Below are 24,955 nucleotides of genomic sequence, written 5' to 3' on the forward strand. Positions count from 1 at the left end.
AAGTACGTGGATGTATCTCTGGACCATGGCTGAGGTGAGTATATTGATCTTTTATTTTCAGGTATCCGTGGATTCTACATGGAGAAGAGGACCGGTCGGCGTGTGAACATAGGTAAGTATGTGTGTGTCGACGTATGAAATAAAGTTTTACTGTCACGGTGTGTGTGTCCTGTTTTTATTTGGGTATTTTTTTCCCAGTAGTACTACAGGTACCAGCGGGCCCGTTTTTCTCCCGCATGCTGGTACTTGTGGTTCTCCAAGTACCAGCTTGCGGGGGAGGCTTGCTGGGACTTGTAGTACTGCTGGAAAAAACAATATTCTTTTCATTATCACAAAAGGCTATCAGCCCCCCCATCCGCAGCCCATTGGATGGGGGGGGACAGCCTCGGGCTTCACCCCTGGCCCTTGGGTGGCTGGGGGGGGGGACCCCTTGATTGAAGGGGTCCCCACTCCCCCAGGGTACCCCGGCCAGGGGTGACTAGTTGGATATTTAATGCCACGGCCGCAGGGCACGGCATAAAAGTGACCCCCGGCTGTGGCATTATCTGTCCAGCTAGTGGAGCCCGATGCTGGTGTGAAAAATACGGGGGACCCCTGCTCGTTTTGTCCCCCGTATTTTTTGCACCAGCATCAGGCGCAGAGCCCGGTGCTGGTTTTAAAAATACGGGGGATCCCCTGTCAATTTTTCCCCTGCATTTTTAGAACCAGGACCAGCTCGAAGAGCCCGAGGCTGGTTATGCTTTGGAGGGGGGACCCCACGCCATTTTTTTAAAGGATTTTACCGTTCCAGCAATAAAAAAAAAAAAATATTTTAAAAAATATATAAATAATATTTGTGCCTCCAAAAAAAAAAAAAAAAGTACCTAATCCCTTCTAATATAAATAGATATGCTATTCCTAAAAAAAAAAACACCAAAAAAAACATGTTAAAAATTTTTTTTTATTGTTTTCACCCTCCAAAGTGTGGCGGATTGAAAATGACGAATTTGCTGTCTAAAAGCACTGCTGTCGAATTTCCAAACTTGAATTGAATATGCTTTGGTCGAATTGCAGCACTTGTATCATTGCAGAAAAGTCGAATTTGCAAAAATTCGAATTTCAAAAAGTCGAATTTTGAAAGTCCGTTTTTTGGTCGGAAAGCACTGAATTGCATAGGCGAATTTTTTTTTGGGGCGAAAATGACCCGAAATTCGACAATTTCGGGAATTCGACCGCAATTGCATATACCCCAGAGTCTCTTAAGTTATTAAAAAAAAATCTCTACTATACACAGGAGCTTGCAGCTTCGGAGCGATCTCGACGCCACGCAGAGCAGGAACGAGATGAGCTCTCTGATGAGATCTCAAACAGCACCTCTGGGAAGTGAGTAACTTTTTTTTTATGGAGTATTTTCATTAAATGTTTTTGCAATAATAAAAAAAAGGCAAAACAATGAAAGTATCGAGCACAAGCAAATGGCAAGTCTGACCAAAATAAATAGGTCAAAGAAGATAGAGTATACACTTACAGAGTAAGGCAAAGAGTAAGTACATCTCTTTATCACATATTGGGGACAAATAAATCAAAGTTGCGGAGACACCCACTAAACTGAGCATGAGTATAGACTATCTTTACTTTTAATGTTTAATTTAGGGGTTCAGTTAAGTGAAATGTGCACTAGACTGGTTAGTTATAGATAAATAGAACCATTGTGTTCTGCCTAGTACACAGCACTAGATATAGTTTTCATTGACAGGTCTGCCCTCCTGGATGAGAAAAGACGTTTGGAAGCCAGGATTGCTCAGCTTGAGGAAGAGTTGGAAGAGGAACAAAGCAACATGGAGCTTCTGAATGATCGATTCCGCAAGACTACTCTCCAGGTGAGACCAGATCCACCATGGGGTCCAGCTTTATTATCTGGGTTGGGTGGGTAGTTATAGGCAGAGAATGTATTTGCAATTGTCCTGACATTCGTCTCAGTTACTTTGTTTACCACCATGTTTTTTGATATTTTGTTTTCCCAGTACTTTCCCTGTTCATGGTAGCAGATTAAAAAATTGACCTACTTTTCAATAGTTATTGTTTAGTTATATTAGCAATGTTTATCCTGTCACTACTAAGATGGACACGCTAAATTCTGAGCTGGTTGGAGAGCGTAGTTCAGCCCAGAAGAGTGAAAATGCGCGGCAGCAATTGGAGCGGCAAAATAAGGAGCTGAAAGCCAAACTTCAGGAATTGGAGGGAACTGTCAAGTCTAAATTTAAAGCCACTATTGCTACCCTCGAATCAAAGATTGCACAGCTAGAAGAACAGCTGGAGCAGGAAGCCAAGTGAGTATTCAAGAAGGATGAAGCAGTCAGACCACTTTGTTTAAGTTCCTAGAAGTGGTTTAGTGAACAAAGGAAGCAAATTACAAAAGATTAACTTGTCCCCTAAAGCAGCAGAAACGGGCTGAGTATTTTATGAGGGAGATAGACTGACTTCTCTCCTATCCTCCTCTAGGGAGCGAGCTGCATCTAACAAGCTGGTGCGCAGAACAGAGAAGAAGCTAAAGGAGGTCTTCATGCAAGTGGAAGATGAGCGACGGCATGCAGACCAGTACAAAGAGCAGGTATATAAAAACACTCGTAGTATAGTCCATTCTAAAGATGTATAAATGTGAATGGTTAATATAAATACTTTGGCTGGGTTGTAATGAAGTCTGAGTTTGATGGCTGTGTGGGATGCCGGCCGCTCTTCAACATTTTTTTTTTTGAAGTGCCAATCGTACAAGGCTTAACATAATTACAATGTACTAGGCATTGTACATAATTGCCCCTTTAAAAAAAAAAATTGGAGTTCGGCCAGCATCCCGCATACAGTTATTTATTTGACTTGATATTAACAGATGGGTATCTTTATATTTTCACTAGAAATCCGCCTAGGTTTCATAAATAAAATCTATCCATTGTTCTCTGTGCTGTAGATGGAAAAGGCCAACACTCGCATGAAGCAACTGAAGAGGCAGCTAGAGGAAGCAGAAGAAGAAGCCACCCGAGCTAATGCCTCCAGACGCAAGATGCAGCGCGAGCTAGATGATGCATCAGAGGCTAATGAGGGACTAAGCCGTGAAGTTTCAACGCTGAAGAATAGATTGAGGTGAGATAAAATAGCATGGCATGTTATTAGTGACCGCTAGGTGGAAGGAAATAAATATTAAATCAGAGCACAAACGCAGCACAAGCACATTACATTGTGGTAAGGAGAGGTCTGATATGAACCGAAACGTTGACATATACTGTATATGTGAGCATTAAAAAAAACTTCAATTGTGGGAAGTTCCCCATTTCATTATACCTATATTAATCTGGAAATCCAGCTGGATAGCAACCCCCTGATGATGTCTGCTCTGAAGATGTGAGTGCGGATTTATATGAATATATATATATATATATATATATATATATAACAAGAATTACTCTCCCACTGCGCTATTTCAAATAAAACACTAAAATTAATTAATTATATGGCTGCCTGTATCCTCTAAGTTCCCTGTTAGGAGGAACTAAATGTGTGAAAATATGAAACGAAATAGAGGAGATGGCGCCAAGGGAGTTATATCAATGCCCTACCTAAAAACGGACCCTTACAGTACTCTCCGGATAAATTACGTCAGATAACAAATACTAACATAAAAATTTATTAAAACAACATATAAACCCGACACAAATGTTCATAAATATACAGAGTTGATACATTTACATTTGTCGCACAATTTGAACAATCAGTTTGTAGTGATGAGGAAAAAGCGTAGATATATCACTACGATTTCCTCCTTCTCCTTATTGTAGATTCGGAGGTAACATCAGATAATAGATAGATAAATAACCCAACGCGTTTCGTCTTGTTCCAAGACTTCATCAGGGGTAAAATCTCTTCATTACAGAACATATTGTCAGCACATAAAAGGTCATTCAAAGATGTATGAACAACGTTTCAATATTTCAATGGGACTTGATTGATACAGCGAGGACCATACCTCGTATATCATCAGCTTGAGTCTGACATTCAGATATTCGAATATGGGGAAGATTCATATGTGTATAGAATCTAACTGGTTCGCAAGCATAAGGAACCTCGTCGGTCAGCAGCTTGAACCTGACACTCAGAGACTCAGGAGTGAAGGCAATTCAAATGGGTATAATGTCTAACCAATTTAGAACACGTGGTAGACCCTCCAGTGGTGCAGTGCTGACAGCCAAGTCTCTGTATAATGTATCAACTCTGTATATTTATGAACATTTGTGTCGGGTTTATATGTTGTTTTAATAAATTTTTATGTTAGTATTTGTTATCTGACGTAATTTATCCGGAGAGTACTGTAAGGGTCCATTTTTAGGTAGGGCGTTGATATAACTACCTTGGCGCCATCTCCTCTATTTCGTTTCATATATATATATATATATATATATATATATATATATATAAAATTTATTTATTTTTCCTCTTATGTTCATGGTGCCAAATAGAATGTATTATTGTGCACTTAACTCTTTCAGGAGAGGTGGCCCCATGTCCTTCTCAACGTCCTCCAGCCGCTCGGGTCGCCGACAGCTGCAGATAGAGGGCACTTCCATGGATCTCTCAGATGATGAGACAGAAATTAAAACCAATGAAGTCAATGAGACATCTGCTTCATCTCCAACCGAGTGACTTCCTCTCTCAGCATTCCTCTGCCAAGTGCAGGGCTGCAGTGACGAAGGGACACTAAGCTCTACAGGTCAAACAGTAATGCCAGCAAGTCTGGGGGGAGTTTGTACTGCACTCCTTTTAGACAAATGCACTTCTGTTTCTTAAATGCTAAAATACAAATCCAGTGAATTAATTTCCTGCTGAAGTGCCCTCTGTTGCAGGAACAAAGTGAAAACCACGTTTCTTCACCCCATATACAGAAGGCAGGCATCAAACAGGTTATATATTCTGGCTCTACATTTCTTTTAAAGGCGTCTGTTTTAAGACTTTTTTTGCTTTCTCTTTATATATAGCATCATGTGGACAAACAAATACATTTCATGTCTTTTGTCCTAATCCCATGTGGATGACGGGGGTGGAGGAAAGATGTGGGATACTCATACCTTTTGCATGTTGTAGCTGACCCTATCTATTTCAGTCTAAACTACAATGGATCCTTAATTCAACTAAAGAATTTCCAGAATGAAACTGTGAATCTGCCACTTGTTTGTAATGCGGTAAAAATTGGTGTCGAGGACAGACTGTATGTTTTCTTCACAGTTTAGTCTCTTGATTACTAACTGCACCTTCTGCCAACACAGTGATGGTGGCAGTAGTGGGATTCTTTATACCCAGACTACATTTCATGAAAGATTAGCACTGTCTTCTGACCACTCTCTTAATTTTAAACGCTTAAAAGGAAAAAATACATATTTAATGACAAAAAGGTGCCTTACACACTTCGTCAATTGAACATATTAAAATACATATCTACATCTTCCGGCAGATGTAATAGATCATTTTATTGTGCATTATATCTTGTATAACTATGAAGCAAGTTCAGAAGTCAGTATTAATCAGGTCACTTGTGCTGGAATTATGTTTTGGTTTTTTTTTATTATTATTTGTATTAAAAGCTTTAGCCTTTCGTCGTGTAGAGGGCATATGCACCTCCTCTCACCCTGTGAGGATTAAACAGTTTATACAGGTTATCTCTGTGTGCACATAAATTTCTGTTCATTTATTATTATTTTTGTTATTATGTAATGGCTGCCGAAATCATTTGCCCATCCCCAGGAGCTCCCTTTTCCTCTCTCACCCCCGTGTATATCCAATATTTCTAGACAATGAATTTTGTAAGACAATAAACGTATCATTATAGAATACTGGTTTGCAGTCTCTTATTTAGAAGATTATAACGATAAGGAAATGGATTTTTGTCATGTATTTTTATATGCACCAGATAACTCCGCACATAGAAATAATTTAGTTTGGGTTTACTAAGACTTATGCAGTGTGACACTCTTGGTTATACAGTATAAACGTATTCTCGCTCTCGTCCACAGAGTTTGGTGGGTGCAGGAATATGGACTAATTGCAGATTAAACTTGTTTGTTCTCTTGTTCCTACCCTTTATTCCAGTTGCCCAATCAGAGTTTAGCCTTTAGCCCCTCCTCCCACCTCTCATTGCTCCCAAGGCCATATCACTTGGTCCACTCTGATTCTGGAGATCGTATTGGTGACTTGGATCAAGGCACTAGCACACTTCATCATTGAACTGGCATATCGGTCACAAATACCCCTTTCACATCGCACAAATAACCCGGTACCGACACGGCATATTGCCGTGTCGAACCGGGTCAGTGTGCGATGTGAAAGCACACTGGGCGATTTAGCGGGTCGCCTGACCCGGTAAATCAACCCGGTAAAAAAGAAGGGTTTTACCCGGGTTGATTACCGGGTCAGGTGCGGTGTGAATGGGAGCCGTGTCGATGCGACACGGTTCCCATTCACAAGATAGGGAGAGGCGGCGCTGGAGATGAGCTCATCTCCCGACGACGCCTCCACCCCCGCCCCTGCTGCTGCTGCGGCCTCCGTGGTCATGGCAACCACCCGGTATATTGCCGGGTCGGGAAGCCTGCAACGGAGCGCAAATGCCGGATCCCACCCGGTAAGTACACGTTTGTCTTACCGGGTAGGACCCGGCATTTGCGGTGTGAATGCAGCAAAAGTGTACAAGTGCAAGGAGCAGTCATACTCAGGATTACATTTTACCTGCATAGAGGGGAGGTCCAAGGTGTGGAAATTTGAGGATGGATCAAAATTAAATTCGAGAAGATTCAGTGTATTCACAATAAATCTTTCCTTCCCTTCCCTACCAACACAACAATTTTTGGCAGTTGGTCAGTCAAAGGTAAATTACGAACTCAAACAACCAAGGTACAATATTAAGACCCCCATTTATCAAGCCTTTGCGAGTGATAAATAGCACAGTGATAAAGTGCCTACCAATCAGCTCCTAACGTCCAAATCACAGGCTGCTAGAAAAATGGCAGTTAGGAGCTGATTGATAAATAGCACAGTGATAAAGTACCAACCAATCTCCAGGACTTGATAAATCTGGGCCTATATATGTTTCTCTTATGTCCTAGAGGATACTGGGGTTCCATTTAGTACCATGGGGTATAGAGGAGTCCACCATGGGCATTTTAAGGATTTGATAGTGAGGGCTGGCTCCTCCCTCTATGCCCCTCCTACCTGACTCAGGTTAGAAAATATGCCCAGAGGAGCCGGTCACGCTTATGGAAGCTCCTGAAGAGTTTTCTGCATTTATTTTTCTGTTTGTTATTTTCAGGCAGGTCTGGATAGCACCAGCCTGCCTGCTTCGTGGGATTTAGGGGGGGTGGGGAACGGCCCAACCTCTTGAAGGGTTAATGGTCCCATTCCCTGCTGACAGGACACTAGCTCCTGAGGGAACTATTCGCACATGGGTTAATCCTGATAAGAAATTTCAGATCCCTAAAAGGTTAATCTCATCTATTCCTCCTGAGGATAGGGAAAATCTACCGATAGTGGATGCATCAGTATCCAAGCTGTCACGGAAAATTGTGTTGCCTGTCCCTGGTGCAGCCTCCCTGAAAGACACGACTGATTGCAAGATTGAGACTACACTGAAATCCTTGTACACGGCTGCTGTGGTGACCAAGAGACCGATTTATAGCATGTGCGTGGATTTACTAAAGCCATTGCTAGATGGTAAGGTAACCTAATTGAAGGGTTGTATTCCTTATCTAGGGGGGAGATTGTTTTACTCCTGCAACATATACAGGACTCTGCAAACTTTATGATGGAAGCCATAAAAGAAGTGGGTTTGCTTAATGCACGACACCACGGCTATGGCAGTGTCAGCACGCAGGTGCTTATGGTTACGCCAGTGGACTGCGGACTCCAGGAAAGGTGTGGAAGTGAGTGAATATAATTCCGTACCTGGAAGATCTCCTGATAAAACCACCGTCCAGGGAAAGGTTGCTGGACAGCATTGGTCTCTCAACCAAACTCCTCCAGGATCACTGGTGGATTCTGAACCTTCCGAAATCTCACCTAGAGCCAACAAGGAGACTCCCATTCCTGGGAATGATACTGGATGGCCTCTTACGAGGCACTTCAATACGGAAGGTTTCACGCAAGACCCTTCCAGCTCGATCTGTTGTACAATTGTTCTGTATCGCATCTTCACATGCACCAGAGGATCCGTCTTGCCAAGAGCAAGGATCTCCCTTCTGTGGTGGCTACAGACTTCTCACCTCGTCTGAGGTTCGGAATTCAGAACTGGATTCTGTTAACCACAGACGCAAGCCTCAGGGGTTCAGGAGCAGTCACTCAGGGGGTGCAGTTTCAAGGAAGATGGTGATGTCATGAAGTCATCCTTCTAATCAACATTCTGGAACTCGGGGCCATATACAACGCCCTTCTGCAGGCCTCACATCTTCAAGATCGGGCCATTCAGGTCCAGTCGCACAATGTGACGACAGTAACGTACATTAACCGACAGGGCGGAACGAAAAGCAGAGCAGCAATGTCAGAGGTGTCAAGAATTCTCCTCTGGGCAAAAAAATACGCTCCAGCGTTGTCGGCGGTCTTCAATCCGGGAGTAGATAACTGGGAAGCAGACTTCCTCAGCAGACACGACCTGCACCCGGGGGAGTGAGGCCTTCACCCGGAGGTGTTCAGGTGCTTGACAAGTCAATGGGGATACCCACAGATCGACATGATGGCCTCTCGTCTCAACAAGAAGCTCAAGTGGTATTGTTCCAGGTCAAGAGACCCACAGGCAGTGGACGCTCTGACAACTCCTTGGGTATATATGATGGTGTACGTGTTTCCTCCACTTCCTCTGATCTCAAGAATTCTGAATAGAATAAAAAGGGAAAAGGTTCAAGCAATTCTCATTGCTCCGGACTGGCCAAGAAGGGCCTGGTACGCGGACCTCCTGGAGATGCTCCTCGAAGATCCGTGGCCTCTGCCTCTTCGCGAGTATCTTCTGCAACAGGGCCCGTTCGTCTATCAAGACTTACCATGGCTATGTTTGACGGCATGGAAGTTGAACGGCTGATTCTTGCCGGTAGAGGCATCACTGACAAAGTCATCCCGACTATGATTCAAGCCAGGAAGGGGGTAACGTCTAAACATTACCACCGTATTTGGAAGAAATATGTCTCTTGGTGTGAGAGCAGAAAATATTATGCGGTGAAATTTCATCTGGGACGTTTCCTGCTTTTGCTGCAGTCGTGTGTGGATGTGGGCCTACGTCTGGGCTCAATAAAAGTCCAGATTTCGACCTTGTCCATTTTCTTTCAGAAACAATTGGCTTCTCTTCCTGAGGTCCAGACGTTCTTGAAAGGAGATCTGCACATCCAACCTCCCTTTGTGTCTCATACGACACCTTGGGATCACAATTTGGTGCTGCAGTTCCTCCAATCAGACTGATTTGAACCGTTATAGGAGGTAGAGGTTTAGTATCTTACGTGGAAGATAGTCACACTGTTGACCTTGGTTTCAGCGAGACGTGTCGGAGCTAGGGTCGTTGTCTCACAAGAACCCCTACTTAATTTTCCATGAGGACAGAGCTGAACTCAGAACTAGTCAGCAATTCCTTCCTAAGGTGGTGTCCGTGTTTCACATCAACCAACCTATTGTGGTTCTAGCTGTCACGGACACCTACTCCAAAGTTTTTGGGTGTTGTGAGGGCTTTGAAGGTGTATGTAAAGAGGACAGCTCGTCACAGGAAATCTGACTCGCTGATCGTTATCTATGATCCCAAAAAGATTGGGTGTCCTGCTTCAAACCAGTCCATTGCACGCAGGATCAGGCTCACTATCCAGCATTCATATTCCACAGCAGGCTTGCCGGTTCCGAAATCTGTTCAGGCCCACTCAACTAGATCAGTGGGTTCTTGGGCGGCTGCCCAGGGTGTCTCGGCTTTACAGCTCTGCTGAGCAGCTACTTGGTCAGGTTCGAACACGTTTTACAAGTTCGATACTTTGACCAAACTGAAGGTCCTCAGAGGCCAATCAGGTCTGCAGGAACCTCAGCACTCTCCCACCCGGTTTGGGAGCTTTGGTACTTCCCCATGGTACTAAATAGAACCCCTCTAGGATGTAAGAGAAAATAGGATTTTAATTACCTACCGGTAAATCCTTTTCTCGTACTCCATATAGGATGCTGGGCGCCCGCCCAGTGCTTTGTTTTCCTGCGTTGCTACTTGGTTAAGTGTTGGTTCAGCTGTTGCTGTTCCACTTTCATGCATGGTTAGCATGATTTCTTCAGGTTACATGTTGATTGGCATGGTTGCTTCCTGTTTCATGCTAGATAACATGTTTCTTCGTGTTGCATGATGGTTGGCATGATTTCTTCATGTTTCATCCTGGTTGGCATGATTTCTTCATGTTGCCTTCTGTTTAGCATGGTTTCTTCATGTTACCTGCTGGTTGACATGGTTTCTTCATGTTTCATGCGGCTTTGCATGGTTTCTCCATGTTGCATGCTGGTTAGCATGGTTTCTCCATGTTGTAATCGTAGTCCGTAGAGGATACTGGGCGCCCGCCCAGTGCTTCGTTCTTCCTGCAATATTACTTGGTTAAGTATTGTTGTTTGGTTCAGCTTTGCTATTCCCGTTTCAAGTTTGGTTAGCATGGCTTTCCTCTTGTTTGTGTGTGCTGGTTCGGAATCTCACCACTATCCTTATCTATCCTTCTCTCAAAGTATGTCCGTCTCCTCGGGCACAGTTTCCTAGACTGAGTGTGGTAGGAGGGGCATAGAGGGTGGAGCCAGCCCACACGATCAAATTCTTAAAGTGCCCATGGCTCTTAGTGGACCCGTCTATACCCCATGGTACTAAATGGAACCCCAGTATCCTCTACGGACTACGAGAAAAGGATTTACCAGTAGGTAATTAAAATCCTATTCTTGGGAGGTTGCTGTATCCTCTGCGGCCGTGTATGCAGTGGAGCTGCTGGTAATGTCACGGCCACTATTGATACTAATGAATCATGATGGCTTCTCCTAAGGTGATTGATGGGGAATACGTTTTCAGTGAGCGGCCACCCTTCTAGTGAGGGAGGAGTTTAATTGCTTCATGACCAGTAGGATTGGAGAAACCCAACCTGAAGAATTGATGGAATGGGGTGGTCCAGGGTCTAAATTTGATTAATATGCTTGCAGTTGCTTTTCCTAGGCCACCAAATTTGTGGAAGTGATAAATGAAATTGGAAACACAGCCCCCCTCCCCCAGAGACTGTGTCATGTGGTCATTTGCTATGGTCAAGATGCTGCTGTTAGAAACACTATATAAGGGTTTAGTGAATGGTGTATCACAAGGTAAGTCATCATACTTAAGCAGTTTACTGATGGGAATTGCCAAATATTCTCTGTAGAGCACTGCAGGATATGTGTGTGCTATATAAATAATCTAATAAATTCTAACCAATAAAATACTTGTATGTCTAGATTCTTTATGTTTCTATTAGGGTCTTCCCTCTGTAAGGTAAACATCTTATTTAGTACTTTTCATCCAATTGCTACTCCTGGTGTCCTAAATGCTGTCCAAAAACAAAACAAGGATCGCAGTTTGGGAGTCATGTTTTGAGCAATGATGTTCTTAGGGCTTTTTGATATAGCACTTTCTGTTCCCTAAGGATGTGGAGGGCTCAGTGAGAACATGTTCTGCTGACTTACTGTGTGTGCCATAAGGTGATTACCTTACAGATAAGCTTTACACTTCATGCAGGATTTAACAGCAGGTGCTAGAGTTTAAATACAGTCAGTAAAGTAAATCCCAGTACCCTCCTGGTAGAAAGGAATCATTCTGCTACGCCACAGTCCCAGGTTTCTTGTATGTGTGGGACTTTTACAAAACATCTGCCTGCTTTCAGGACATACTGTAATTACAAAAGCGTGTTTTCCAACTTTTTTAATCTACGCTCTGGACGATTCCCTGCAGTTATGTCCAGGCGGGAGATGCAGGGGTATGCGGCATTGTAAGCAGGGTGCAGGGCAATTGTGTTGCAATTTAATGCAAATTGCATCATCAAGCACCAAATCCACAGAGAAAAGCAAAAACAATTAGCAGGGCTTATGATATGGACAATAGTTAATAATAAGAATGCTTGAGTCTTGGAAATTAAAAAATACTGTGCATTTATTAAATTCTGTTTAAAATATAGTAAACTGCTGATGCATGACAATCTGAAGCATCAAAATTGCCAAATAACCACTCTAGTCTAGATTGCCAGATGGAAGAAATAGTACCAGAGAAGAACAAAGTTACTGCCAAGGAGTCCAAATTCCAGGAGGATATAGTTCCAAATGTGTCTGTTAAATAACATGTAGTGTAATATTGAACAGCACATGCAAGGGTATGCTTCTTTCAGTAAAAGAAGTATATTCTGTTGTCACAAGTGTACCTGTCATTAGATGAAATATGGAAAAGAATGATTCGTGCCCATCTACTTGAGAAACTAGTCCATCAATTGTTAGTGTGCGCTGCAATAAGAGGAATCCAGTGGTAATGAGGGATATTGGGGGAAACTAGTACGATGGATATAGACAGGGTCCAAAGGAGCCAGTGCACTTTAAATTTCTTCAACTGGGTGTGCTGGCTCCTTCCCTCTATGCCCACTCACACAGGCTGTTTAGAAAAAAGTGCCCTCAGGAGAGGATGCACACTCTGCGAGCTCCAGAGAGTTTTCTTCAATTTTCTTTTAAACTTTTATTATTTTTGGTATGCTGTCTGGGCAACAGCATATCTGCACTGTGGGCTGGGCAACAGCATATCTGCACTGTGGGAGTTAGGGGGGGGGGGGGGGGGGGGGGCGGTCACCGGCCTTACAAGGTGCAGAGCTGCTTCCCTGCTGCAGGACCACCGCCCTGAGGGGTGGTTGGTCAACGGGGCACTGTGCCTTGGCTGTCACAGCCGCAGCACGCCGCACACCCCTAACGCTGCCTGAAGGTGACATCAGTGGTGAGTATAAACCGTGGCCCCGCTAGGCACAAGAGGGCTTTACTAGCACTTCTGTGATGTTTTAAGCTATGAAGGAGAATTTGCCAGTATAAAAATATTCATTATAGCTTCGGAGCCATTAGAGGGAGCTGAGCTAACTCAGAGCGGGACCTGAGGCGTTGTGGCGCCTTCCTCTACTTACAGCAGCCATCTACAGCACACACACCACTTTCTGCCCCACAAGACATGCTGGATATCTGGTACAGGGTGTAGCAAAGGGGGGAGAGCTGCTTGTGTACACTATCCTGTCTCCTCTCATATACAGTAGGGCAGGCTTGCATTATCACTGTCTGTGTGTATGTGATTGTGCTTACTGTGAAATATGGGTAAACACAAGCTGTGCAGTGTGTCACACCAGATTCTCTCCATTATCTAATGATTCTGTTTCCTGTGAACAATGCAGTCAATCTTCACAAATCAGTGAAGGGGCTGTGGGAGAGGGCCCAGAGCCCCACTGGTTAGGGTCCCTTAAGACTATTTATTTACTACCAGTTATCTATATAGCGCACACACATTCCGCAGGGCTTTTACAGAGAGAATATTTGGCCATTCACATCAGTCCCTGCCCCAGTGGAGCTTACAATCTATATTCCCTACCGCATGTACATGCACACACATTCACGCTAGGGTTAATTTTGTTGGGATCCAATTAACCTACAAGTATATTTTGGATTGTGGGAGGAAACCGGATGTTCGATATGTCTTCCCAGCTCACTGCTAATGTGCAGAAGACTCGGCTACTACAGCAGATCTAGCTGCTAGGACAGACGCACAGCCACCCCCCCCCCCCTCTCATGCAGGGCAACAGAAGCGTGGTTTACCTGCTCTGCTATCAGATTCAGATTATATACAAGATGATGGGGATGACCTGGATCCCAATAGTGGGGATCCCGATTCTACTCCGGGTACTGAACTCCTCATTTTGGCTATAAGGGATGTATTACAGCTCCCTCTAGAGGACGTACGCTGCATCACAGCAGTCATTTTTCTTTATCCAAAACAAGCTCAATGTCTCTTTCCCTGATTCTCCAGAGTTAAATGACTTATTCAAACAGGCCTGGAAAAATCCAACAAAAAATTCAAAGTGTCCAAAAAAAATTTGCACACTTTCCCATTTGCTCCTGAAGTTAGAAAATTTTGTGAGGAACCCCCTGGGGTGTATGTATCAGTCTCTCGCCTGTCTAAGAAGGTGCTGCCTGCCCCGGGCTCCTTTACTATGAAAGATCCTGGGGATCGAAAGATAGAAACTACCCTAAAATCTATATAGACTGCAGCCGGCCTTTCACAGATACCGGTCATTGCGGGTTGCTGGATGACCCACGGTATTCATTCTTGGGCCACGCAAGTTCAGGCTGGCATCTCAGGGGATATGCCCTTAGTTACTATGGTAACCCTCCTGAATCACATTCAGGACACTACTTGTGTCCTCTGTAATTCCCTCAAGGAGATGGGGAACATTAATGCTCGGACGTCTGTCATGGCAGTATCGGCGCGCAGGGCCTTGTGGTTGCGTCTGGATTGCAGATGCAGAATCCAAGCGTAATGTGGAATCCCTCCACTTTTTCTGTGGAATGGCTTTTTTGGGTTGAATTGGATACATGGATTTCCAAAGTTACGGCTGGGAAATCCATGTTTCTCCCCTCTGGGGCCCTGCCGGCGAAACGCTCCTATCCGTGGCCGTCTGTCCAGTCCTTTTGAGCTTGCACATTTCGATCAAAGGCCAGAGGTGCCTCCAATGTAGCTAGAGGCACCAGAGGTAAGTCCAGGAAGTACCAGTTCTCAGGAACAGTCCACCAGTTTAGCTTCCACTAAGGCCTCAGCATGATGGTGCCTGCCCACCCCGCCCGACTGCGTCACTTCAGCCGCGTCAGGGAGACCTGCCAATATGCCTAGGTCAGAGAGCTCGTTTCTCAGTGCTATAAGCTGGAGTTTGACAGTACTTCTTCCTCCACCACCCCCCCCCCCCCCCCCCCCCAGTGATTTTTCAGATCAAGCTCACCAACTTTGGAGGATATGCAAGTTACGTTGCTACAGGCTATCCATTTGTGGTGCCGAAGCCGGATGGTTCGGTCATGTCCATTCTGAATCTGAAATCCTTGAATCCTTATTTGAGGGTGTTCAAGTTCAAAATGGAATCCCTGCGAGCAGTGATTGCGGGCCTGGAAGAACAGGAATTTATGGTCTCCTTGGATATCAAGGACGCCTATCTCCATTTTCCGATTTGGCCGTACCTGTGGTTTGCCCTGCTGGGCGATAAATTCCAGGGTCTACAGCTCCGAGGGTATTCACGAAGGTGATGGCGGAGATGATGCTTCAACTCTGGGTTCAGGGTGTCAATGTGGTCCCTTATCTGGACGATCTTCTGATAAAGGCAAGATCCAGGGAGATTTTGATGCTCCATATTGACCGCACCATCAGTCATCTGTCCGACAATGGTGGATTCTCATGTTACAGAAGTCCCACCTGGAGCCAACTCAGAGGCTCCTGTTCCTATGGATGTTGCTGGATACTGTGGCTCAGAAGGTGTTTTCACCAGAGGACAAGGCGAAAACACTTCAGGAGATGGTCCGCGTAGTGCTCCGTCCTACTCTAGTGCCCGTACATCTTTGCATAAGTTTGTTAGGAAAGATGGTTGCCTCATACGAGGCGATCCAGTATGGAATGTTCCATGCCAGAACGTTACAGTTGGATCTCTTGAGCAAGTGGTCCGGATCGCATCTCCAGATGCATCGGATGATTCAGCTGTCACCTCAGGCCAGGATTTCCCTCCTGTGGTGGCTACAGTCCTCCAATCTCTTGGAGGGCAGGAGTTTTGGGATTCAGGATTGGACCCTTCTCACGACGAATGGGAGTCTGAGGGGCACAGTTCCAGAGCAGGTGGTCAGCCCACGAAAGCCTCCTTCCAATCAACATTCTGGAACTTTTGCCGATCTACAATGCTCTGCTTCAGGCCACTCTTCTGCTCCGGGATCAAGCAATCCAGGTACAGTCGGACAACGCCACGGCAGTGACGTATGTCAGTCGACAGGGAGGGACAAAAAGCAGAGCCTGCATGCGAGAGGTGTCAAAGATACTCCTCTGGGCGGGAAGAAGTGCAAAAACCATGTCGGCAATCTTCATTCCGGGTGTGGACAACTGGGAGGCGGACTTCCGGAGTCGTCACGATCTCCACCCGAGGAGCGGGGGCTCCACCATCTGGTGTTCAAGCAGATCATCAACTGGTGGGGTTGCCCACAGATAGACATGATGGCTTCTCATCTCAACAAGAAGCTTCCCTGGTATTGCTCACGGACCAGGGACCCTCAGGTGAGGGCAGTGGATGCACTGGCGTCGCCTTGGCCGTACCGGCTGATCTACCTGTTTCCTCCGATCCCATTGCTTCCAAGGGTGCTAAAGCATATCTGGAATCAAGGTGTCCAGGCACTTTTATTGCTCCGGATTGATTCGGAGGGTGTGGTACGCGGATCTTCTGGACATGTCCGTCGAAGACCCTTGGCCTCTTCCACTCAGAAGAGATCTTCAGCAAGGACCGTTTGTCTACCCGGACTTACGGCGACTTCGTTTGACGGTGTGGAGGTTGAGCGGAACATCCTAGCTCACAAGGGCCTTTCCAAGAAGGTTATTGCACTCATGGTTCAGGACAGAAAACCTGTGACGTCAAAACACTATCATATCTGGAGAAGATGTGTCTCTTGGTGCGAGGAACGCATGTATCCGCCTGCTGAGTTTCACTTGGGACGTTACCTACAGGCTGGTGTGGATAAGGGCTTACGTCTTTGTTCCATTAAGGTCCAGATATAATTTTCTTTCATTGGCAGTGCTGCCAGAAGTTCAGACCTTCTTGCAAGGGGTACTCCACATACAACCTCCCTTTGTGCCGCCTACGGCACCCTGGAATTTGGATGTTGTGTTGGAATTTCTGCGGTCTTCCTGGTTTGAATCTTTGATGACTGTAGAAGACAGGTACCACATGTGGAAGACATTGATGTTACTGGCCCTGGCTTCTGCTCAACGTGTCTCGGAATTGGGGGCCTTATCGTGTAAAAGTCCGTACTTGGGGTGTCATTCCGAGTTGTTCGCTCGGTAATTTTTTTCGCATCGCAGCGATTTTCCGCTTAGTGCGCATGCGCAATGTCCGCAGTGCGACTGCGCCAAGTAAATTTGCTATGCAGTTAGGAATTTTACTCACGGCTTTTTCTTCGTTCTGGTGATCGTAGTGTGATTGACAGGAAGTGGGTGTTACTGGGCGGAAACTGGCCGTTTTATGGGTGTGTGCGGAAAAACGCTACCGTTTCTGGGAAAAACGCGGGAGTGGCTGGAGAAACGGAGGAGTGTCTGGGCGAACGCTGGGTGTGTTTATGACGTCAAACCAGGAACGACAAGCACTGAACTGATCGCAGATGCCGAGTAAGGTTGAAGCTACTCAGAAACTGCTAAGAGGTGTGTAATCGCAATTTTGAGAATCTTTCGTTCGCAATTTTAAGATGCTAAGATTCACTCCCAGTAGGCGGCGGCTTAGCGTGTGTAAAGCTGCTAAAAACAGCTTGCGAGCGAACAACTCGGAATGACCCCCTTGGTCTTTTACGAGGACAGAGCGGAGCTCCGGACTAGACAGCAGTTCCTGCCGAAGGTTGTCTCCGCGTTTCACCTGAATCAACCTAGTGTAATTCCGTCCAGTTCTGATGCTTCTGCTCTTCCAGAGGCATTGGATGTTGTGCGTGCCTTGAAGATCTATGTCAAACGCACGGGTCGGGTCAGAAAAACGGATTCCTTGTTCGTGCTCTATGATACGCAGAAAAAGGGTTGCCCTCCTTCAAAGCAGTCCATTGCTTGTTGGATTAGGATTACTCTCCAACAGGCCTATGTGTCGGCAGCCTTACCTGTTCCTCAGTCTCTGAAGGCCCACTCTACAAGATCAGTGGGCTCTTCCTGGGCGGCTGCCCGTGGAGTCTCGGCCTTGCAACTATGCTGAGCTGCTACCTAAGAACACCTTTGTGAAGTTCTACAAGTTTGATACCTTGGCCAAAGAGGATACCCAGTTTGGGAGGTGGTGCTGCAGCAGTCTCCGCACGTTCTGTAAGCTTTGGGACGTCCCCATCGTACTAGTTTCCCCCAATATCCCTTATGGATGCTAGAGAAAATAGGATTTTAATACCTACCGTAGTCCATAACGGATATTAGGCGCCCGCCTCAGTGCGTTGACTTTTCTGCAGGTTCTTGTTCTATAGTAAGCTGTTCAGCTGTTGCTGTTGTTACCAGCCGTTGCTGGTTGCTTTATTTTAGTGGTGTGCTGGTATGTGAATCTCACCACCTTTTGTTATCATGGGGGTCATTCCGAGTTGTTCGTTCGGTAAATTTCTTCGCATCGCAGCGATTTTCCGCTTAGTGCGCATGCGCAATGTCCGCATTGCGACTGCGCCAAGTAAATTTGCTATGCAGTTAGGAATTTTACTCACGGTTTTTTCTTCGTTCTGGTGATCGTTATGTGATTGACAGGAAGTGGGTGTTTCTGGGCGGAAACAGGCCGTTTTATGGGAGTGTGTGAAAAAACGCTACCGTTTCTGGGAAAAACGCGGGAGTGGCTGGAGAAACGGAGGAGTGTCTGGGCGAACGCTGGGTGTGTTTGTGACGTCAAACCAGGAACGACACTGACTGAACTGATCGCAGATGCCGAGTAAAGGGCCCTACTCACTGGCCGACCCGCCGCCGAGCTGCCCGACGGCGGATACGGCCGACGAGCGACCCGGCGGCGGGGGGGCAGTGACGGGGGGAGTGAAGTTTCTTCACTCCCCCCGTCACGCGGCTGCATTGAAGTGCAGGCAAATATGGACGAGATAGTCCATATTGGCCTGCATGCACAGCCGACGGGAGACCAGCGATGAACGAGCGCGGGGCCGCGCATCGTTCATCGCTGGAGTCTCCACACTGAAAGATATGAACGAGTTCTCGTTCATTTATGAACGAGATCGTTCATATCTTTCAAAAAATCGGCCAGTGTGTAGGGCCTATAAGTCTCGAGTTACTCAGAAACTGCACAGAGATGTTTTATCGCAATATTGCGAATCTTTCGGTCGCAATTTTAAGAAGCTAAGATTCACTCCCAGTAGGCGGCGGCTTAGCGTGTGCAAAGCTGCTAAAAGCAGCTTGCGAGCGAACAACTCGGAATGAGGGCCCATGTTCCTTCTCTCATATATGTCCTTTCTTCTTCAGGCATGTTTTTACCTATAACTGCCTGTGGGAGGGGGCATAGAGGGGAGGAGCCAGCACACCCAGTTGAAGAAATTTAAAGCGTCTATACCCATCGTACTAGTTTCCCCCAATATCCCTTATGGACTATGAGAAAAAGATTTACCGGTAGGTATTACATTTTTTTTATTTTTCTAACGTGGCCAGTATAAACTATGGTAGGGACCACACGCCATTAGAAAGGACGGGGCTTCCCGGAGCAGTATCAGCGGCAAGAAGGCACCATTTCCTGCTGCTGGGGATCTTCAAGGCTGCATGCACGCTGCTCCTACAGGACCCACGCTGTTACAGACTGTAAAACTGGTACCAGGGGGTCACAGAAAGGGGGGAGCACACCAGCAGCAGTGCCGCTGCACTGCTATCAGGTCATACACATACTTCAACACATTGTGCTGCTGTGTGCTGGTGTCCGCTCCCCCGTGTCACTCCAGGGGCTCTTTAGGGTCTGTGTGGAGGTGTTGGTCAGTGGGCTGCGCTGTATTACTATTGTGTTAGATGTCTGTTGACATGGTTCTGTGTGCTGCTTGTAACTCTACCCCGTCTTTAGCGGGGTCACTCATGTGTAAACAATGTTCCTTATCTCCACAGGGACCCAGTTCACAGGCACCTGACTGGCTAGATAGCTTTAAAAGCATGATTCATAATGTAAATTCAGAATTAGCTGCAGCTAAAAAAGAGACAGGTGTTACAACACACTATTGATTGTGTGGCTAAAGCTGCAGATATCAAGAAGGCTTCTCAGCCCCATCTAGTGGTTGCACATAAACGCTCACTGCCACAGGTGCTCCAGTCTGATTCTGATACTGATTAGCCTGATGTGGATGATGATGATGATATGGATGAGGACAGCTCTCTGTCCCCAGTGGTGGAGGTCCTCATTTTTGCTGTAAGAGAGGTTCTTCACGTACTGGATCAGGAGGCAGAACCAGATGAGGAGTTGTACTTTAACGTTAGACCAAAGACATCAGCAACTTTTCCTGTATCTAAGGAATTAAACTTCCTGGCCAGGGAGGCTTGGTTAAACCTTGATAAAAAATGTAAAATTCCTCAGCAGTTTTTACCTACTTTTCCCCTCCCAGCTGAGGACAGGAAGGCATGGGAAAACTCCCCATCAGTCAATACATCTGTATCCAGGCTATCTAAGAAATTAGTACTGCCAGTGCCAGGAGCTATATCCCTAAAAGAGCCAGCTGCTGTAAAATTGAGACCACACTCAAGGCAATTTATACGGCAGCAGGCGCAGCACAATGCCCCACAATAGTTTGTGGGTGGATTTCCAGGGCGGTAGTCAAGTGGTCTGACAATGTTATTGACGTTTTAGATTCTCTGCCCCGTGATGAGGTCATTACTTTGCTCCAACATATACAGGATTCTGCAAATTTCATGAGCAAGGCTATTAAAGAGTTGTGTAAGATAAATGGCTGCACTATTGCTATCCCTTTTTCGGAGCACAGAGCTCTGTGGTTACGTCAGTGGTTGGCAGACGCTGATTCCAAAAAAGGTGTGGAAAATCTTCCCTTAACAGGTGATGCCTTGTTTGGAGACAAATTAAATAAATGGATCTCCAAAGCAACGGCGGGTATGTCTACCTATCTGCCGTCGGCTGCGCCACCTGCTAGACATTCTTACACTGGGAACCTACTTGCAGTCCTTTCGTGTGGCAAGGTTCAGAGGCAGGGGCCTCCACCGCACCCAGAGGATCTCATGGTAAGTCCCGTAACCCTGCAACTGCTGTCTCCCTGGACCAGACCACGGATCCCCTGCCGCTAAGTCTTCCGCGTGAAGGCCCCAGCAACAAGGTGACTTTCAGGTAGGGGCTCGCCTTCAACACTTCGCCCACGTGTGGGTGGAGTCCTGCTGGGATCCTTAAGTAAGGGACCTCATTTCCCAAGGATACCGGCTCGAATTTCAAGCACTCCCTCCTCACAGATTTTTCAAGTCAGGCTTACCAGCTTTACCCGCAGCAAAAGTTACCTTGCAAGAGGCTATTCAAAAGCTTTTTGCAGACAGGTGTTGGTTCTGGTACCTCCTCCGTTACGCAACAGGGATTTTTACTCCAGTCTTTTTATCGTTCCCAAACCAGGCGGTTCGGTGCGACCCATCTTGAACCTGAAGTCTCTAAACCCGTATCTGAGGGTGTTCAAATTCGAGATGGAATCCCTGCGGGCGGTGGTGTCCGCTCTGGAGGATGGGGAGTTCCTGGTGTCTCTGGACGTCAAGGATGCTTACCTATAAATTCCCATCTGGCCCCCTCATCAGGGTTCGCCATATTGCACAACCATTTCCAGTTTCAGGCCTTACCCTTTGGACTATCCACAGCTCTGAGGGTCTTCACCAAGGTCATGGCGGAGATGATGCTGCAACTGCGCATGATGGGAGTCGACATTGTCCCCTACTTGGATGATCTCCTGATAAAGGCTATGTCCAGGGAGCGTCTGCTGGACAGCATCAATCTGACGACTCGCCTGCTTACGGATCATGGGTGGATCCTAAATTTTCAGAAATCTCACCTGGAACCGACCCACCGTCTTCAGTTCCTGGGAATGCTACTGGATGCGGTGTCTCAAAAGGAGTTTCTCACAATGGACAAGGCCTTGATTATACAGGCTATGGTTCGCTCTGTGCTCCGTCCTCGCAAGGTATCCATACATCTTTGCATCCGATTACTGGCCAAGATGGTGGCTGCTTACGAGGCACTCCAATACGGCAGATTTCATGCCCAACCATTTCAGCTGGATCTGCTGGACAAATGGTCAGGGTCTCACCTTCACATGCATCAGGAAGTGACCTCCGATGCCCGGATTTCTCTATATTCATTCCATGAGTGGACAACTGGGAAGCAGACTTCCTCAGCAGGCACGACCTCCATCCGGGGGAATGAGGCCTACATCCTCAGGTGTTTCAACAGTTAGTTCGCCGGTGGGGCTGTCTGCAGATAGAGCTGATGGCTTCTCAACTCAACAAGAAGCTATGCCGTTACTGTTCCAGAATGAGGAATCCGCAGGCTGTTGCAGTGGACGCACTGACAACACCGTGGATGTACCAGTTTGTATACCTGTTCCCTCCTCTATCGCTGATCCCAAGGGTTCTCAAAAGACTAAGGAGGGAAAGTGTTCAGGCAATTCTAATTGCCCCGGATTGGCCTTGACGGGCCTGGTACTCGGACCTCCTATCCATGGTTCTGGAGGATCCCTGGCCTCTACTGCTCCAAGAAGATCTTCTTCAATAAGGTCCATTTGTCTATCCAGACTTACAGCGGCTACGTTGGACAGCTTGGAAGTTGAGAGGGAAATTCTAGCTAGGAAGGGTCTTCTCTCCCGGGTCATTTCTAACATGGTCTAGGCCAGGAAGGTGGTTACGTTGAAACATTATCATCGTATCTGAAAAACTATGTTTCCTGGTGTGAGGGCAGAAAGGTTTCTCCCGTGGTATTTAGAATTGGTTGTTTTCTACTTTTCCTGCAAGCGGGAGTGTATATGGGCCTACGGTTAGGCTCCATCAAAGTTCAGATTTCTGCGCTCCTCTATTTTCTTCCAGAAGCAGCTTGCCATGTTGCCTGAAGTACAAACTTTCCTGAAGGGAGTTCTTCATATGCAACCGCCCTTTGTACCTCCCACAGCTCCGTGGAACCTCAATTTGGTCCTGTCCTTTCTCCAATCGGACTGGTTTGAACCCTTACATAGGGTGGAGTTAAAATTTCTCACCTGGAAGACGGTGATGTTATTAGCACTGGCGTCTGCCAGACGTGTCTCTGAATTGGGGGCCTTGTCCTGTAAGAGCCCTTATTTGATATTTCATGAAGACCGGGCGGAACTTAGGACCCGTCCTCAGTATTTGCCTAAAGTTGTGTTGGCCTTTCATGTGAATCAACCTATTGTGGTTCCGGTATTGTCTGACGCTTCCGTTGGTCCTGAGTCCTTGGATGTGGTCAGGGCCTTACAGATTTATGTCAAAAGGACGGCCCGTCATCAGAAGTCTGACTCGCTGTTTATGAGTTTGGTCGGCCGGCTTCTAAGCAATCTATTGCTCGCTGGCTCAGGTTGACCTTTCAACAGGCATATACCTCGGCGGCTCTGCCCTTGCTGACATCTATTCAGGCCCACTCGACGAGGTCGGTGGGGTCTTCCTGGGCGGCTTCCCAGGGAGTATCAGCCCTACAGTTGTTCCGAGCTGCTACTTGGTCTGGTTCGAACAAGTTTATTAAATTCTATCAGTTCGATACCTTGGCCAAGAATGACCTTCAGTTTGGTTTGGCAGTTTTACAGGGGTCTCGGCACTCCCCCACCTGTTTAGTACCATGGGGAAGTCCCAAAGTACAAGACCCCAGTATCCACTAGGACGTAAGACAAAATAGGAATTTAATACCTACCGGTAATTCCTTTATTCCTAGTCCGTAGTGGATACTGGGCACCCGCCTCAGTGCTTCGTTCCTGCTTACCTGTGTAAGTATTTGGTTGGACCGGCGTTGCGGTCCCGTTATGTTGTTGAGATAGCTGTGCTGTCCTGGTTAGGTTGGTGTTGCTATCCTCTGTTCTGGTTAGCGCCCTCCTTTCGTTCTGATTGTGTGTTGGCTTGTTGCCTCACCGCTGTTTGTATTGGGGGTAATTCCAAGTTGATCGCAGCAGGAAATTTTTTAGCAGTTGGGCAAAACCATGTGCACTGCAGGGGAGGCAGATATAACATGTGCAGAGAGAGTTAGATTTGGGTGTGGTGAGTTCAATCTGCAATCTAATTTGCAGTGTAAAAATAAAGCAGCCAGTATTTACCCTACACAGAAATAAAATAACCCACCCAAATATAACTCTTTCTGCACATGTTATATCTGCCCCCCCTGCACTGCACATGGTTTTGCCCAACTGCTAAAAAATTTCCTGCTGCGATCAACTTGGAATTACCCCCATTGTTTCTTCTCTCATATTATGTCCGTCTCCTCGGGCACAGTTTTCCTAGACTGAGTCTGGTAGGAGGGGCATAGAGGGGAGGAGCCAGCACACACATACACACACTAAAGATTTTAAAGTGCCAGACTCCAGTGGACCCAATCTATACCCCATGGTACTAAAGCACAAGATCCCAGTATCCACTACGGACTAGGAGAAAAGGAATTACCGGTAGGTATTAAATTCCTATTTTTTGTACACACACATTTTTATGGAGTTTAAAGATGCTTGAAAAACTCTGGGTCAGAAGTTCCAGTAAGTGAGCAAATACTCTGGTTAGAAACAAGACTATTTCAAATATAAATTATATTTCCATAAATTAATTTTAAAAGTTGAAGCAGCGCTCAATTTTATCAGCAAACTGCAAATCAAGTGCAAAACTATTTTATCAGCAAACTGCAAATAAAGTGCAAAGTCATATACAGACACAAATTCTTTATTTTTGGGAAACATCACCTCCCCTTTTCCTTCTTGGTGGCATCCAAACTTTGTTAAAAAAACACACACAAAAAATAGTTGTACTTCTAGAGAGAGATCTATTTAAGGATTAGAAAACTAGGCACTCTGTAGTGTCTAGTAGAAATAGAAATTATATATGAGCACAGATGTAAACATATAGGTGGACCAGATGCAATTATAACAGGTTTATGGATATATGTCTTGACATTAGGGAACTAGTTCTCAATGGATTACATCAATGATCTCTCTAGATACAGTAGGATGTAAACATTGTCTTAATACA

The 24,955-nt window shown here is 46.0% G+C and overlaps 1 protein-coding gene across 2 annotated transcripts in view; it reads left to right on the forward strand.

Moving 5' to 3' along the window:
- MYH10 (myosin heavy chain 10) overlaps positions 1–5,853 on the forward strand; it is a 321,458-nt gene extending 315,605 nt beyond the window's left edge. For both annotated transcript variants that reach the window (XM_063961060.1, XM_063961061.1), the window contains 6 exons: positions 1,274–1,362; positions 1,736–1,859; positions 2,101–2,309; positions 2,482–2,590; positions 2,945–3,117; positions 4,518–5,853. In XM_063961060.1, the coding sequence (XP_063817130.1) occupies positions 1,274–1,362; positions 1,736–1,859; positions 2,101–2,309; positions 2,482–2,590; positions 2,945–3,117; positions 4,518–4,671 (858 nt within the window). In that variant the 3' untranslated portion in view covers positions 4,672–5,853. The remainder of the gene's footprint in view (positions 1–1,273; positions 1,363–1,735; positions 1,860–2,100; positions 2,310–2,481; positions 2,591–2,944; positions 3,118–4,517) is intronic.
- The last annotated feature ends 19,102 nt before the right edge of the window (positions 5,854–24,955 follow it).

Source organism: Pseudophryne corroboree, chromosome 3, assembly GCF_028390025.1.
Source record: "Pseudophryne corroboree isolate aPseCor3 chromosome 3, aPseCor3.hap2, whole genome shotgun sequence".
NCBI lineage: Eukaryota > Metazoa > Chordata > Amphibia > Anura > Myobatrachidae > Pseudophryne > Pseudophryne corroboree.